The 16,002-nt window shown below is 64.6% G+C and overlaps 1 protein-coding gene and 1 long non-coding RNA gene across 2 annotated transcripts in view; both read left to right on the top strand.

Moving 5' to 3' along the window:
• The window catches only part of LOC136788588 (liprin-alpha-3-like), a 37,152-nt gene that overhangs the window by 16,948 nt on the left and 4,202 nt on the right, over window positions 1–16,002 (top strand). The window contains 10 exon segments of the mRNA XM_066987150.1: window positions 6,297–6,417; window positions 7,278–7,359; window positions 9,456–9,656; window positions 10,820–10,882; window positions 11,009–11,035; window positions 12,782–12,957; window positions 14,063–14,129; window positions 14,131–14,161; window positions 15,602–15,688; window positions 15,691–15,776. Of these exon segments, the coding sequence (XP_066843251.1) occupies window positions 6,297–6,417; window positions 7,278–7,359; window positions 9,456–9,656; window positions 10,820–10,882; window positions 11,009–11,035; window positions 12,782–12,957; window positions 14,063–14,129; window positions 14,131–14,161; window positions 15,602–15,688; window positions 15,691–15,776 (941 nt within the window).
• On the top strand, window positions 969–3,907 carry LOC136788675 (uncharacterized). The gene is made up of 3 exons (XR_010827310.1): window positions 969–1,104; window positions 2,856–2,981; window positions 3,779–3,907. It is a non-coding gene; the product is annotated as an uncharacterized lncRNA (long non-coding RNA).

The following is a 16,002-nucleotide window of genomic DNA, read 5'->3' as shown; positions in this document are numbered from 1 at the left end:
CAGGACCCCCAAACCTCAGGGACCCCCCCCGAGACCCCCCGAGACCCCCAAACCCAGGGACCCCCCCCCGAGACCCCAAAACCCAGGGACGCCCCCCCGAGACCCCGGGACCCCCAGACCCCAGGGACCATCAGGGACCCCAGGACCCCAAAACCTAGGGGACCCCCCGGGACCCCAAGTCTCAGGGACCCCCCACAAGACCCCCCAGAACCCCCAAATCTCAGGGACCCCCCCAGGACCCCAAAACCCAGGGACCCCCCCCCAAGACCCCCCCAGGACCCCAAAACCCAGGGACGCCCCCGAGACCCCCGGGACCCCAAAACCCAGGGACCCCCCCCAGGACCCCCAAACCTCAGGGCCCCCCCCAGGACCCCCCAGCCCCTTTTTTATTGGGGGGGGGGGCCATTAGGGGCACCCCATAGGGGGCTGTCTCTATGGGTTTTTTGGGGGGGGGGGCATTTTGGGACAGGGTTACAATGGGGGGGCAGAGACCCCCAGGGCCCCCCAAGACCCCCAGCCCCCCAAAGACCCCCCAGCCCCTTTTTATTGGGGGGGGGCCATTAGGGGCACCCCATACGGGGCTGTTTCTATGGGTTTTTGGGGGGGGGCATTTTTTGGGACAGGGTTACAATGGGGGGGGGCAGAGACCCTCAGGACCCCCCAGACCCCCCAGGCCCCCCAGGACCCCCCAGCCCCTTTTTTATTGGGGGGGGCCATTAGGGGCACCCCATACGGGGCTGTTTCTATGGGGTTTTTTTTGGGGGGGGGGGCATTTTTTGGGACAGGGTTACAATGGGGGGGGTCGTTTCCAGTTGGGGGGGGCTCTGTGGAATATGGGGGGGCGCTGCCCCCCACCTGACCCCCCCCCCAAAAAACCCCCCCAGGCTGATCCAGGAGGAGAAGGAGTGCACGGAGCTGCGGGCCGAGGAGCTGGAGAGCCGGGTGGGGGGGGCGGCGGGGGGGGCCGTTTTCGGGGGGGGGGGCGCCTCCTTGCCCCCCTCCCTCACCAGCTCCACCCTGGCCAGCCCCTCCCCCCAGCAGCGGCCGCTCCACCCCCCCCCGCCTGGCCCCCCCAGCCCCGCCAGGGAGGGGGAGCGGCCCCCGGTGAGAGCCCCCCCAAAAAAAAATTGGGGGGGGGGGGGGGGGGGGTAAAAATTTGGGGGGGGGGGGTAAAAATTGGGGGGAAATATGGGGGGGGGGGTAAAAATGGGGGGTAAAAATTGGGGGGGGAAAAATGGGGGGTAAAAATTGGGGGGTAAAAATGGGGGGGAAAAATGGGGGGGAAATGGGGGTAAAAATTGGGGGGGGGGGTAAAAAGGGGGGGGTAAAAATTGGGGGGTAAAAATGGGGGTAAAAGTGGGGGGTAAAAATTGGGGGGTAAAAAATGGGGGGTAAAAGTGGGGGGTAAAAATGGGGGGTAAAAATTGGGGGGGGAAAATGGGGGGGTAAAAATTGGGGGGTAAAAATGGGGGGTAAAAATGGGGGGTAAAAATTGGGGGGGGAAAAATGGGGGGGGTAAAAATGGGGGGTAAAAATTGGGGTAAAAATTGGGGGGTAAAAATGGGGGGTAAAAAATGGGGGTAAAAATTGGGGGGGTAAAAATTAGGGGGGGGAAATGGGGGAGTAAAAATTGGGGGGGTAAAAATGGGGGGGAAATGGGGGGTAAAAATTGGGGGGTAAAAATTGGGGGGAAATGGGGGGTAAAAATGGGGGGTAAAAATGGGGGGGTAAAAATGGGGGGTAAAATTGGGGGGATAAAATGGGGGGAAATGGGGGGTAAAAATGGGGGGTAAAAATGGGGGGGTAAAATTGGGGGGGGGATAAAATGGGAAATTGGGGGGTAAAAATGGGGGGTAAAAATGGGGGTAAAATTGGGGGGGATAAAATGGGGGTAAAAATGGGGGGAAATTGGGGGGGGAAATGGGGGTAAAAATGGGGGGGTAAAAATGGGGGGTAAAAATTGGGGGTAAAAATGGGGGATAAAAATGGGGGGGTAAAAATTGGGGGGTAAAAATGGGGGGTAAAAATTGGGGGGGAAAAAATGGGGGAAAAAATGGGGGGAGTAAAAATTGGGGGTAAAAATGGGGGGGTAAAAATGGGGGTAAAAATTGGGGGGAAAATGGGGGGTAAAAATGGGGGGGGGAAAAAAGGGGGGGAAATGGGGGCAAAAATTGGGGGGTAAAAGTGGGGGGGTGAATGGAGGGGTAAAGATTGGGGTGGGTAAAAAGGGGGGGAATGGGGGGGTAAAAATTGGGGGGGTAAAAATGGGGGTAAAAATTGGGGGGGTAAAAATGGGGGGTAAAAATGGGGGGGGAAATTGGGGGGATAAAAAGGGGGGTAAAATGGGGGTAAAAATGGGGGGGGTAAAAATGGGGGGGGTAAAAATGGGGGGGTAAAAATTGGGGGGTAAAAATTGGGGGGGTAAAAAATGGGGGGTAAAAATGGGGGGGAAAAATTGGGGGGGGAAAATTGGGGGGGTAAAAATGGGGGGTAAAATGGGGGGTAAAAATGGGGGGGGGGGTTAAAATTTGGGGGGGTCAAAAATAGGAGGGGAAATGGGGGTTAAAGGGGGGGCAAAAGTGGGGGGGCAAAATTTGGGGGGACAATATGGGGAGGGGGGTCAAAAAGTGGGGGGGGGGGCAAAAAATTGGGGGGGGGCAAAATTGGGGGGGGTCAAAATTTGGGGAGGGGGGCTGAAAAATTGGGGGGTATCAAAAATTGGGGGGTCAAAATTTGGGGAGGGGGGGTCAAAATTTGGGGGGGTCAAAAATTGGGGGGGTCAAAATTGGGGGGGGGGGGGTCTGGGAGCACCCCCATGGAGGGGGCCCCCCCGACCCTATTTTCCCCCCCCCCAGAACCCCGTCCCCAAGGAGGAGCCGCGGGGGGGGGGACGAGAAGGGGCCGGGGGGGTCCCCGGAGCCCGGCCCCCCGGGCAGCCCGGTTGGAGCGGGGGGGGCGGCGCTGGACGAGGCGAGAGCGGGGTGAGGGGGGGGGGGGCAAAAAAATGGGGGGGGGGGGGGGGGGGGGGGGGGGGGCTTGGGGGGGGGCAGGGTGATGGAAATTTGGGGGGGGGGACACTGGGTGATAAAAATTGGGGGGGGGCCCTGGGGTGGGTGATGGAAATTTTGGGGGGGCCTGGGGGGGCTTTGGGGGGGGGGCACTGGGTGATGGAAATTTGGGGGGGGGCACTGGGGGGGGGCACTGGGTGATAAAAATTGGGGGGGGGGGCCCTGGGGGGGGCTTTGGGGAGGGCACTGGGTGATGGAAATTTGGGGGGGGGGGGGGCACTGGGGGGGGCACAGGGTGATGGAAATTTGGGGGGGGGGCACAGGGTGATGGAAATTTCGGGGGGGCTGGGGGCTTGGGGGGGCACTGGGTGATGGAAATTTTTGGGGGGGGGGGCACTGGGGGGGCACAGGGTGATGGAAATTTTTGGGGGGGGCACTGGTTGATGGAAATTTGGGGGGGGGCACTGGGGGGCTTTGGGGGGGGCACTGGGTGATAAAAATTGGGGGGGGGCCCTGGGGGGCTTTGGGGGGTCCACTGGGTGATGGAAATTTGGGGGGGGCACTGGGGGGGGCACAGGGTGATGGAAATTTTTTTGGAGGGGGGGGGGCACTGCGGGGGGGGGGGTCTCGGGGTCCTCCTTGGGGGGGGGGGGGGCTCAAACCCAGGGGGTTGGGGGGGGGGGTCCCTGGAGGCAGTGTTAAAACCGAGGGGGGGGGGGCAACTGGGGGTGTTGGGGTGGGGGGTCACAGCTGTGCCCCCCCCCCCGAAGGCTGGGCCCCGAGCCCCCCCGAGGCGCTGCAGAAGACCCCCAAGAAGAAGAGCATCAAGTCCTCCATCGGGCGCCTCTTCGGCAAGAAGGAGAAGGGGCGCCCGGGGCCCCCCCCCGCGACGGCCCCCCGGTGAGCCCCCCCCCCCCCCCCAAAAAAAATCCCCCCCTCGAATTTCCCCCCCCCCCAAAAAAAAAAATCCCCCCCCCGGCTCCAAACACCCCCGGTTTGCGCCCTGGGGACCCCGCTGGGACCCCCCCCCCCCAAAACACTTTGGGGACCCCCCCCAACTTAGCGACCCCCCAAATTTTGGGACCCCCCCAAATTTTGGGACCCCCCCCATTTTAAGGACCCCCCCCACCTTAGTGACCCCCCAGGACCCCCCAATTTAAGACCCCCCAGGACCCCCCAGGACCCCCAATTTAAGGACCCCCCAGACCCCCCCCACCTTAAAGACCCCCCAGGACCCCCCAATTTAAGGACCCCCCAGGACCCCCCCACCTTAAAGACCCCCCCAGGACCCCCCAGGACCCCCCCACCTTAAAGACCCCCCCCAGGACCCCCCAGGACCCCCACCTTAAAGACCCCCCAGGACCCCCCAGGACCCCCCACCTTAAAGACCCCCCCAGGACCCCCAGGACCCCCCCACCTTAAATACCCCCCCAGGACCCCCCAGGACCCCCCACCTTAAAGACCCCCCAGGACCCCCCAGGACCCCCACCTTAAAGACCCCCCCCAGGACCCCCCAATTTAAGGACCCCCAGACCCCCCCCCACCTTAAAGACCCCCCCCCCCCCGGACCCCCCCAGACCCCCCCACCTTAAAGACCCCCCCCCCAGGACCCCCCAGGACCCCCACCTTAAAGACCCCCCCCAGTGACCCCCAGGACCCCCCACCTTAAAGCCCCCCCCCCAGGACCCCCCAATTTAAGGACCCCCTCCCAGGCCCCCCCAGGACCCCCCAATTTAAAGACCCCCCAGGACCCCCCCACCTTAAAGACCCCCCCCAGGACCCCCAATTTAAGGACCCCCCCCCAAGACCCCCCCCCCACCTTAAAGACCCCCCCAGGACCCCCCCAATTTAAGGACCCCAGGACCCCCAGGACCCCCCACCTTAAAGACCCCCCAGGACCCCCAATTTAAGGACCCCCCAAGACCCCCACCTTAAAGACCCCCCCAGGACCCCCCAATTTAAGGACCCCCCAGGACCCCCCAGGACCCCCCACCTTAAAAGACCCCCCCCCAGCACCCCCCCAATTTAAGGACCCCCAGGACCCTCCCCAGGACCCCCCCACCTTAAAGACCCCCCCCAGCATCCCCCAATTTAAGGACCTCCCCAGGACCCCCCACCTTAAATACCCCCCCCCAGGACCCCCCAGGACCCCCCCCACCCAGCACCCCCCCCCAGCACCCCCCCATTTAAGGACCCCCCAGGACCCCCCCACACCTTAAATACCCCCCCCAGGACCCCCCAGGACCCCCCACCTTAAAGACCCCCCCAGGACCCCCCCAGGACCCCCCCCACCTTAAAGACCCCCCCCCAGGACCCCCCCAATTTAAGGACCCCCCTCCAAGGACCCCCCAGCACCCCCCCAATTTAAGGACCCCCCCAGGACCCCCCCACCTTAAAGACTCCCCCCCCCCCAGGACCCTCCCCAGGACCCCCCCACCTTAAAGACCCCCCCCAGGACCCCCCAGGACCCCCACCTTAAAGACCCCCCCCCAGGACCCCCCCAATTTAAGGACCCTCCAAGGACCCCCAGCACCCCCCCCAATTTAAGGACCCCCCAGGACCCCCCCACCTTAAAGACCCCCCCCAGGACCCTCCCCAGGACCCCCCACCTTAAAGACCCCCCCCAGGACCCCCCAGGACCCCCCCACCTTAAAGACCCCCAGGACCCCCCAGGGCCCCCCTCTCACCTTAAAGACCCCCCCAGGACCCCCCCAATTTAAGGACCCCCCCAGACCCCCCCACCTTAAAGACCCCCCCCGGACCCCCCCAGGACCCCCCACCTTAAAGACCCCCCCAGGACCCCCCCCAGGACCCCCCACCTTAAACCCCCCCCTAGGACCCCCCAATTTAAGGACCCCTCCCAGGCCCCCCCAGGACCCCCCAATTTAAAGACCCCCAGGACCCCCCCACCTTAAAGACCCCCCCCAGGACCCCCTCCCAGGCCCTCTCCCCAGTGACCCCCCCAATTTAAAGACCCCCCAGGACCCCCAGCGACCCCCCCCCACCTTAAAGACCCCCCAGGACCCCCCATTTAAGGACCCCCCAGGACCCCCCCACCTTAAAGACCCCCTCTGCGACCCCCCCAATTTAAGGACCCCCAGGACCCCCCCCACCTTAAAGACCCCCCAGGACCCCCTTTACCCCCCCACCACACCACCCCTTACACCCCTCCGGGCCCTCCCCTGCCCCCCCAACACCCTTAAGACCCGCCCCCGATGGCCCCCCCCCTTAGTGCCCCCCCCCGATGACCCCCCCCCCCCCCCCCTTGGTGCCCCCCCCAATAATTAGGGGTCCCTTGTGCCCCCCCCCCCAGCCGGGACCCCCTCGGAGGGAGTTGCCCCCCCCGGACGCCCTGGGGCTGGCCAAGCTGGCGGGGGCGGGGGAGAAGGATCTGCAGGAGCAAGAAAAAGTGAGGGGGGCTTTTTTTTGGGGGGGGGCACTTTTTTTGGGGGGGGGGCACTTTTGGGGGGGGGCACCTTGGGGGGGAGAGCACCTTTGGGGGGCAGGTTTTGGGGTGATTTGGGGGGGTTGGGGGCTGGGGGGGCTGGGAGGTCTTTTGGGGGGGCTGGGGGGCTTTGGGGGGGCAATTTGGGGGGGGGCACCTGGGGGGGCACCTGGGGGGGGGAACCTGGGGGGCACCTGGGGGGGCAGGTTTTGGGGTGCTTTGGGGGGGTTGGGGGTCTGGAGGCTCGGGGGGGCTCTTGGGGGGCCAGGTCTGGGGGGCTTTGGGGTCTGGGGGGCTTTGGGGGGGGTCTCTTGGGGGGTTTGGGGGTCGGGGGGGTCTGGGAGGTCTTTTTGGGGGGGGGTTGTGGGTCTGGGGGGCTCTCGGGGGTGTTTTTTAGGGCGGGGGGGGTCTTGGGGGGTCTCAGGGTTTTTTGGGGGCTTGGGGGGGCTGGGGGGGTTTCTTGGGGGGGTTCTGGGTCGGGGGGCCTTGGGAGGTCTTTTTGGGGGGGGTTGGGGGGTCTGGGGGGGGTCTCTTAGGGTTTTTTGGGGGGCTGGGGGGCTTGGGGGGTCTGGGGGGTCTCTTAGGGTTTTTTGGGGGGCTTGGGGGGGGTTGGGGGGCTTGGGGGGGGGGTTGGGGGGCTTGGGGGGGGGGTCCAAAATTCTTCCCTGGGGGGGGTCTGGGGGGGCTTTGGGCAGATTTGGGGGCATTTTAGGGCTTTTTTTCCCAGGAACCTATTTGGGGGGGGGGGGGAGATTGGGGTGTCACGGGTGCTGGGGGGGTCTCTGGGTGCCCCCCCCCCAAAAAAAACCTGCCCCCCCCCCCAGGCACGAGCTGCTGGAGGAGGCGTGCCGGCAGGGGCTGCCCTTCGCCGCCTGGGACGGGCCCACCGTGGTCTCCTGGCTGGAGGTGGGGGGGGGGGACGTGGGTGCCCCCCACCCATGGGTGGGGGGGGGGGGTCCTGGGAAGGGGTCACCCATCTTTTGGGGGGGGGTCACCGGTGGGTGGGGGCGTTCTGGGGGGTAAGGGGCAGGTCGGTGAGGCCAAAGTGGGTGTGGGGGTTCTGGGGGGGGTCACCCATTTTTTTGGGGGGGGGTCAACAACATTTTGGGTGCCCCCACCCATGGGTGGGGGTCTCCTGGGGGCGGTCACCCACATTTGGGGGGGTACACCCACGTTTTGGGTGCCGGCACCCATGGGTGGGGGTGTTCTTGGGGGGGAGGGGGGAACGTGCATGTTGGTGACCCCAAAATTGGGTGGGGGGGTTCGGGGGGGGGGGAACCACACGTTGGGTGCCAGCACCCATGGGTGGGGGAGTCCTGGGGGGCATAACCCATATTTTGGGTGCCCCCACCCATGTTTTGGGGTATTCTGGGGTGAATAACCCTTCATTGGGTGACCCCACGCATGGATGGTGGTCACCCATGGCTTGGGTGCCAGCACCCATGGGTGCGGGCATTCCGGGGTTGGTGACCAATGCATTGGGTGCCAGCACCCATGGGTGGGCGTGTTCTTGGGGTGGTAGAGCCCATTTTTTGGGTGCCCCCCCCATGTTTTGGGGTATTTTAGGGGGTATAACCCACTCATCGGGTGCCACCACGCATGGACGGTGGTCACCCATACTCCGGGTGTCAGCACCCATGGGTGGGGGCGTTCTGGGGTTGGTGATAACGCATATTTTGGGTGCCCCCACCCATGTTTTGGGGTATTCTGGGGGGGATAGAGCCTCTCATTTTTAGGTGACCCCAAACCATGATTTGGGGACCTTTTGATGGTGGTCAACCCACTCATCGGGTGCCAGCACCCATGGGTGCGGGCATTCTGGGGTTGGTGACCAATGCATTGGGTGCCAGCACCCATGGGTGGGGGCGTTCTGGGGGGGGATAACCCATATTTTGGGTGCCCCCACCCATTTTTTGGGGTATTCTGGGGGGGATAACCCTCTCATTGGTGACCCCAAACCAGATGGGGACCTTTTGGTGGTGGTCACCCATATGTTGGGTGCCGGCACCCATGGGTGGGGGTGTTCTGGGGGGGGTTAGGTGAGCCCATTTTTGGGTGCCAGCACCCATGTTTTGGGGTGTTCTTGGGGTGAATAACCCACTCATTGGGTGCCACCACGCATGTTTTGGGGTATCCTAGGGGTATAACCCACTCATCGGGTGCCAGCACGCATGGGTGCGGGCATTCTGGGTTTGGTCACCCATGGCATTGGGTGCCAGCACCCATGGGTGGGGGCTGTTCTTGGGGGGTATAACCCAATTTTTGGGTGCCCCCACCCATGTTTTGGGGTATTCTGGGGGGAATAACCCTCTCATTGGTGACCCCAAACGCATATGGGAACCTTCTGATGGTGGTCACCCATACTCCGGGTGCCAGCACCCATGGGTGCTAGTGTTCTGGGGTTGGTGACCAATGCATTGGGTGCCAGGCACCCATGGGTGGGGGTGTTCTTGGGGTGGTAGAGCCCATATTTTGGGTGCCCCCACCCATGTTTTGGGGTAATCTAGGGGTGAATAACCCACTCATTGGGTGCCACCACGCATGGACGGTGGTCACCATACTCCGGGTGCCAGCACCCATGGGTGGGGGCGTTCTGGGGGGGGATAACCCATATTTTGGGTGCCCCCACCCATGTTTTGAGGTATTTTTAGGGGGATAACCCACACATCGGTGACCCCAAACCAGATGGGGACCTTTTGATGATGGTCACCCATACGCTGGGTGCCAGCACCCATGGGTGCGAGCGTTCTGGGGTTGGTGACCAATGCATTGGGTGCCGGCACCCATGGGTGGGGGTGTTCTTGGGGTGGTAGAACCCATTTTTTAGGTGCCCCCCCCATGTTTTGGGTTATTCTGGTGTGAATAACCCATTCATCGGGTGCCACCACGCATGGACGGTGGTCACCATACTCCGGGTGCCGGCACCCATGGGTGCTGGCGTTCCTGGGGGGGGGTACGGGGGGTGTCAGGCATCACGGCACTGACCCCCGCCCCCCCCCCAGCTGTGGGTGGGGATGCCGGCCTGGTACGTGGCCGCCTGCCGGGCCAACGTGCGCAGCGGGGCGGTGATGGCCAACCTGTCGGACACGGAGATCCAGCGCGAGCTGGGCATCAGCAACCCCCTGCACCGCCTCAAGCTGCGCCTGGCCATCCAGGAGATGGTGTCGCTCACCAGCCCCTCGGCCCCCGCCTCCTCGCGCACGGTGAGCTCACCAGGGGGCTTCGCATGAGGGTCTCGCACGAGGATTTTGCACGGGGAGCTCGCACGAGGGCTCTGCGCGGCGGCGGCGATGGCGCTTGGGGAGCGCGTGGTGTGGTGTGAAGCTGGGGGGGTTGCGTTGCTTGGCATAAGTGGTTGGGTTGGTTTGCACAAGGATCTTGCGCTAGGAACCTCGCACGAGGGTCTTGCACGAGGATTTTGCACGGGGAGCTCGCACGAGGGCTTTGCATGGGGCGCTGTGTTGTGCCCCCCGCACGGCGGCGATGGCGCACGGGGAGCACGTGGCGTGCTGTGAAGCGGGGGGGTTGTGTTGCTTGGCACAAGCGGTTGGGCTGGTTTGCACGAGGATCTTGCACGAGGAACCTCGCACGAGGGTCTTGCACGAGGATTTTGCACGGGGAGCTTGCACGGGGAGCTCGCACGAGGAGCGTCGTGGCATCCTGCTGCCACGATGCGCGGTGTAAAGGGGTTTTGTGTCGCTCGGCATGAGGGCTGGTGCTGTTTTGCACGAGGATCTTGCGCTAGGAACCTCGCACGAGGGTCTTGCACGAGGATTTTGCATGGGGAGCTTGCACGGGAGCTTCGTGACATCCTGCGTGGGGATGTTGCTTGCACAAGGTGTGGTTCCACGAGGATTGGTGTGAAGGGGTTTTGGGGTGTCTGGCACAAGTGGTTGTGCTGTTTTGCACAAGGATCTTGCACGAGGACCTTGCACGAGGAACCTCACACGAGGGCCTTGCACAAGGAGCTTGTACGGGGAGCTTGCACGGGGTGCTCGGCACTGCCTCGCACGGGGGGCTTGGCACTGCCTTGCACAGGGACCTTGCACCTCCTTGCGCGAGGACCTTGCACCTCCTTGCACGAGGACCTTGCACAGCCTTGCACAAGGGGGTTTTGCACTGCATTGTACAGGAATCGTGCACGCGGACCTTGCACTGCCTTGCATGGGGACCTTGCACAACTTTGCACGAGGACCTTGCACGCGGACCTTGCGCTGCCTTGCATGGGGACCTTGCACGAGAGCCTTGCACGGGGGTCTTAGCTGATTTCCCACGGGGACCTTGCACGGCCTTGCACGAGGGCCTTGCACGGGGCCTCTCCGTGCCCTGACCGCCCCCCACCCCTTGATGCCCCCCCCCCCCGCAGTCCACGGGCAACGTGTGGATGACGCACGAGGAGATGGAGTCGCTGACGGCCACCACCAAGCCAGTGAGTGTGCGCCGGCGTGCAACGCACGAGGATGGGGGGTGGGGGGCCTGATTGGGGGCGGGGGGGGGGGGCGGGGGGGGCAGGGCCCCGCTGACGCCTCTCCCCTTCCTCCCCTGCTGCTGCCAGGAGACGAAGGAGATCAGCTGGGAGCAGGTAGGGCTTGGGGGGCGCCGGGGGGGGGCACGGGGCTCGCACGAGGGCAGGGCCTTGCACGAGGACAGAGCTTTGCACGAGGTCAGGACCTTGTGTTACGACAGGGCCTTGCACGAGGACAGGCCATTACACGAGGATAGACCCTTGCACAAGGGCAGAGCCTTGCACGAGGACAGGGTCTTGCACGAGGACAGGGTCTTGCACGAGGACAAGGCCTTGCATTAGGTGAGGGCCTTGCACTAGGCTGGTGCTTTGCACAAGGACAGCCCCTTACATAAGGACAGAGCCTTGCACGAGGCCAGGGCTTTGCACGAGGACAGGACCTTGTGTTAAGACAGAGCCTTGCACGAGGACAGGGCTTTGCATTAGGAGAGTGCCTTGCACTAGGCTGGTGCCTTGCACGAGTACAGCCCCTTACACGAGGACAGGGGCTTTGCACGAGGACAGGACCTTGGGTTAGGACAGGGCCTTGCACGAGTACAGGACCTTGCATGAGGACAGAGCCTTGTAGAAGGCCACAGCCTTGCACGAGGACTGGTGCTTTGCACAAGGACAGAGCCTTGCACGAGTACAGCCCCTTGCACGAGGACAGGGGCTTTGCACGAGGACAGGACCTTGTGTTAGGACAGGGCCTTGCACGAGGACAGGACCTTGCACAAGGACAGAGCCTTGTAGAAGGACACAGCCTTGCACGAGGACTGATGCCTCTGCACGAGGGCAGAGCCTTGCACGAGTACAGCCCCTTACACGAGGCCAGGGGCTTTGCACGAGGACAGGACCTTGTGTTAAGACAGGGCCTTGCACGAGGACAGGGCTTTGCATTAGGAGAGTGCCTTGCACTAGACTGGTGCCTTGCACGAGTACAGCCCCTTACACGAGGACAGGGGCTTTGCACGAGGACAGGACCTTGTGTTAGGACAGGACCTTGCACGAGTACAGGACCTTGCACAAGGACAGAGCCTTGTAGAAGGCCACAGCCTTGCACGAGGACTGGTGCCTTGCACGAGGACAGAGCCTTGCACGAGTACAGCCCCTTACACGAGGACAGGGGCTTTGCACGAAGGTCAGGACCTTGTGTTAGGACAGGGCCTTGCACGAGGACAGGACCTTGCACAAGGACAGAGCCTTGTAGAAGGACACAGCCTTGCACGAGGACTGCTGCCTTGCACGAGGACAGAGCCTTGTAGAAGGCCACAGCCTTGCACGAGGCCAGAGCCTTGCACGAGGGCAGGGGCTTTGCACGAGTACAGGACCTTGTGTTAGGACAGGGCCTTGCACGAGTACAGGGCCTTGCACGAGTACAGGACCTTGCACGAGGACAGAGCCTTATAGAAGGCCACAGCCTTGCACGAGGACTGGTGCCTTGCACGAGGCCAGAGCCTTGCACAAGCACAGGCCCTTACACGAGGACAGCCCCTTGCACGAGCACAGGCCCTTACACGAGGACAGCCCCTTGCACAAGCACAGCCCCTTGCACAAGCACAGGCCCTTACACGAGGACAGCCCCTTGCACAAGCACAGCCCCTTGCACAAGCACAGCCCCTTGCACAAGCACAGGCCCTTACACGAGGACAGCCCCTTGCCCAAGTATAGCCCCTTGCACAAACACAGCCCCTTGCACGAGGACAGCTCTTTGCATTAGCCTGGCGCCTCGCACGAGGACGGCGCCTCGCACGAGGACGGCGCCTCGCACAAGCACAGGACCGGGTGTCACCGACCCCCCCCGTGTCCCGTCCCCCCCCCCAGATCCTGGCCTACGGGGACATGAACCACGAGTGGGTGGGCAACGAGTGGCTGCCCAGCCTGGGGCTGCCCCAGTACCGCAGCTACTTCATGGAGTCGCTGGTGGACGCCCGCATGCTCGACCACCTCAGCAAGAAGGAGCTGCGCGGGCAGCTCAAGATGGTCGACTCCTTCCATCGGTACGGGGGGGGGGGGGCAAAAATCGGGGGGGGGGGCAAAAAAAATCGGGGGGGGGGCATGGGGGGGCATGGGGGGATGCCCACGTGCTCGAGCATCACGGCAAAAGGTAGGGGTGGCTCGAGGTGGTGGGATCCTTCTGTTGGTAAGGGGGGGCACAAAATATGGGGGTTATGAAATGGGGGTTATAAAATGGGGGTCGTGGGGGGGTTTGGGGGGTATGGGGGGGGGGTTGGGGGGTATGGGGGACATGGGGGGATGCCCACGTGCTCGAGCATCACGGCAAGAGGTGGGGGTGGCTCGAGGTGGTGGGATCCTTCTGTTGGTAGGGGGGGGGCACAAAATATGGGGGGGGGGCATGAAATGGGGGTTATAAAATGGGTGGGGTCGTGGGGGGCACTTAGGGGGTATGGGGGTTTGGGGGGTTTGGGGGACATGGGGGATGCCCACATGCTCGAGCATCACGGCAAGAGGTGGGGGTGGCTCGAGGTGGTGGGAGCCTTCTGTTGGTAAGTGGGGGGGGGCACAAAATATGGGTGGGGGGGCATGAAATGGGGGGTTATAAAATGGGGGGGTCGTGGGGGCACTTGGGGGGTTTGGGGGGGTTTGGGGGGTATGGGGGATATGGGGGGATGCCCACGTGCTCGAGCATCACAGCAAGAGGTGGGTGTGGGGGTGGCTCGAGGTGGTGGGAGCCTTCTGTTGGTAAGGGGGGCACAAAATATGGGGGGGGGCATGAAATGGGGGTTATAAAATGGGGGGTCGGGGGGTTTGGGGGGTATGGGGGACATGGGGGGCGACCGCATGGGGAGCATCACAGCAAGAGGTGGGTGCGGGGGCGGCTCGAGGTGGTGGGAGCCTTCTGTTGGTAAGGGGGGGGGGCACAAAATATGGGGGGGGGGCACAAAATTGGGGGGGGGCATGGGGATGCCCCCCCCAAACCCCACCTGCGAATGGGGGCGGGGGGGTGGGGTGACCCCAATCCCAGGCCCCACCGAAGGGATGGGGAACCCCCCCCCCCCAGCCCTGGGGACCCACCCTAAAAAAATGAGCCCCCCCCCAAAAAAGTGACCCCCCCCCCGTGACCCCCCCGGCCCCCCCCCCCAGGGTGAGCCTGCACTACGGCATCCTCTGCCTCAAGCGCCTCAACTACGACCGCAAGGAGCTGGAGCGGGAGGAGGGAGGAGAGCCAGGCGCAGAGCACGGGTGCAAGGGGGGCCGGGGGGGTCCTGGGGTCCTGGGGGGTCCTGGGGGGTCCTGGGGGGCTTTGGGGGGGTCCTGGGGGGTCCTGAGGGGCTTTGGGGGGTCCTGAGGGGCTTTGGGGGGTTCTGAGGGGGTCCTGGGGGGGATGGGGGGTTCTGGGGGTTTTGGGGGGGGGTTGGGGGTCCTGGGGGGGTTGGGGGGTTTTGGGGGGTCCTGAGGGGTTTGGGGGGATTTGGGGGGGGTTTGGGGGGTCCGGGGGGATTCTGAGGGGGATCCTGGGGGGGGTCCTGAGGGGCTTTGGGGGGTCCTGAGGGGTTCTGGGGGGTCCTGGGGGGCTTTGGGGGGTCCTGAGGGGTTCTGGGGGGTCCTGGGGGGTCCTGGGGGATTTTGGGGGGGGTTCTGGGGGTTTTGGGGGTTTGGGGGTCCTGGGGGGTTGGGGGGTTTTGGGGGGGGTCCTGGGGGCTTTGGGGGGTTGGGGGTCCTGGGGGGGGGGGTCCTGAGGGGTTTGGGGGGTTCTGAGGGGGTCCTGGGGGGGTTGGGGGGGTTCTGGGGGGTCCGGGGGGATTCTGGGGGTTCTGGGGGGTCCTGGGGGTTCTGGGGGTGGGGGTTCTGGGGGGTCCTGAGGGGGTCCTGGGGGGTTTTGGGGGGTCCTGAGGGGGTTTGGGGGGGGGGGGTTGGGGGGGGGGTTTGGGGGGTCCTGGGGGGATTCTGGGGGGATCCTGGGGGGTCCTGGGGGGTTCTGGGGGGTCCTGAGGGGCTTTGGGGGGTTCTGAGGGGGTCCTGGGGGGGTTTTGGGGGGGGTTGGGGGGTTTTGGGGGGTCCTGAGGGGCTTTGGGGGGTTCTGGGGGTCCTGGTGGGTTTCGGAGGGGTTCTGGGGGTTTCTGAGGGGCTTTGGGGGGTCCTGAGGGGTTGGGGTGGTTTTGGGGGGGTCCTGGGGGTTTTGGGGGGTCCTGAGGGGTTTGGGGGGGTTTTGGGGGGTCCTGGGGGGGGTTAGGGGGGTTCTGGGGGGGATCCTGGGGGGGTCCTGAGGGGCTTTGGGGGGTTCCTGAGGGGTTCTGGGGGGGTTTTGGGGGGGTCCTGGGGGTTTTGGGGGGGGTTGGGGGTCCTGGGGGGGTTGGGGGGTTTTGGGGGGTCCTGGGGGGCTTTGGGGGGGAGTCCTGAGGGGTTTGGGGGGGTTGGGGGGGTTGGGGGGGTTCTGGAGGGTTCTTGGAGGGGGTTTGGGGGTCCTGGGGGGTCCTGGGGGTTTTGGGGGGGTCCTGAGGGGTTTTGGGGGGGTTCTGGGGGTCTTGCAGGGGGTTTGGGGGTCCTGGGGGGTCCTAAGGGTGTCCTGAGCGGTCCCGGAGGGGGTCCCGGGGGGGGTCCCGGGGGGGGGTCTGGGGGGGTTCCCTCGGGGGTGGGGGTCCCGGGGGGGGGGGGTCCTGGGGTCAGTGCCGCTGTCCCCAGACGTGGTGGTGTGGTCCAACGAGCGGGTGACGGCGTGGGTGCAGAGCGTGGGCCTCAAGGAGTTCGCCCGCAACCTGGGCGAGAGCGGGTGCACGGCGCGCTGCTCGCCCTCGACGACACCTTCGACTGGGCCGACCTGGCCCTGCTGCTGCAGATCCCCACCCAGAACACCCAGGTTGGGGACTGGGAGGCACTGGGAGGGACTGGGAGGCACTGGGAGGCACTGGGAGATGGGATATGGGGGGACTGGGAGGGACTGGGAGGGACTGGGAAGGACTGGGAGGGGAAATGGGGGGATATGAGGGGAACTGGGGAGCACTGGGAGGGGACTGGGAGGGGAACTGGGGGGGACTGGGAGGGACTGGGAGGGGAACTGGGGGGACTGGGAGGGACTGGGGGGG

This window comes from Anser cygnoides, chromosome W (assembly GCF_040182565.1).
Source record: "Anser cygnoides isolate HZ-2024a breed goose chromosome W, Taihu_goose_T2T_genome, whole genome shotgun sequence".
In the NCBI taxonomy this organism is placed as follows: domain Eukaryota; kingdom Metazoa; phylum Chordata; class Aves; order Anseriformes; family Anatidae; genus Anser; species Anser cygnoides.
Note: the sequence above shows the minus strand (reverse complement) of the source record. Positions and strands in the feature narration are given on the sequence as shown.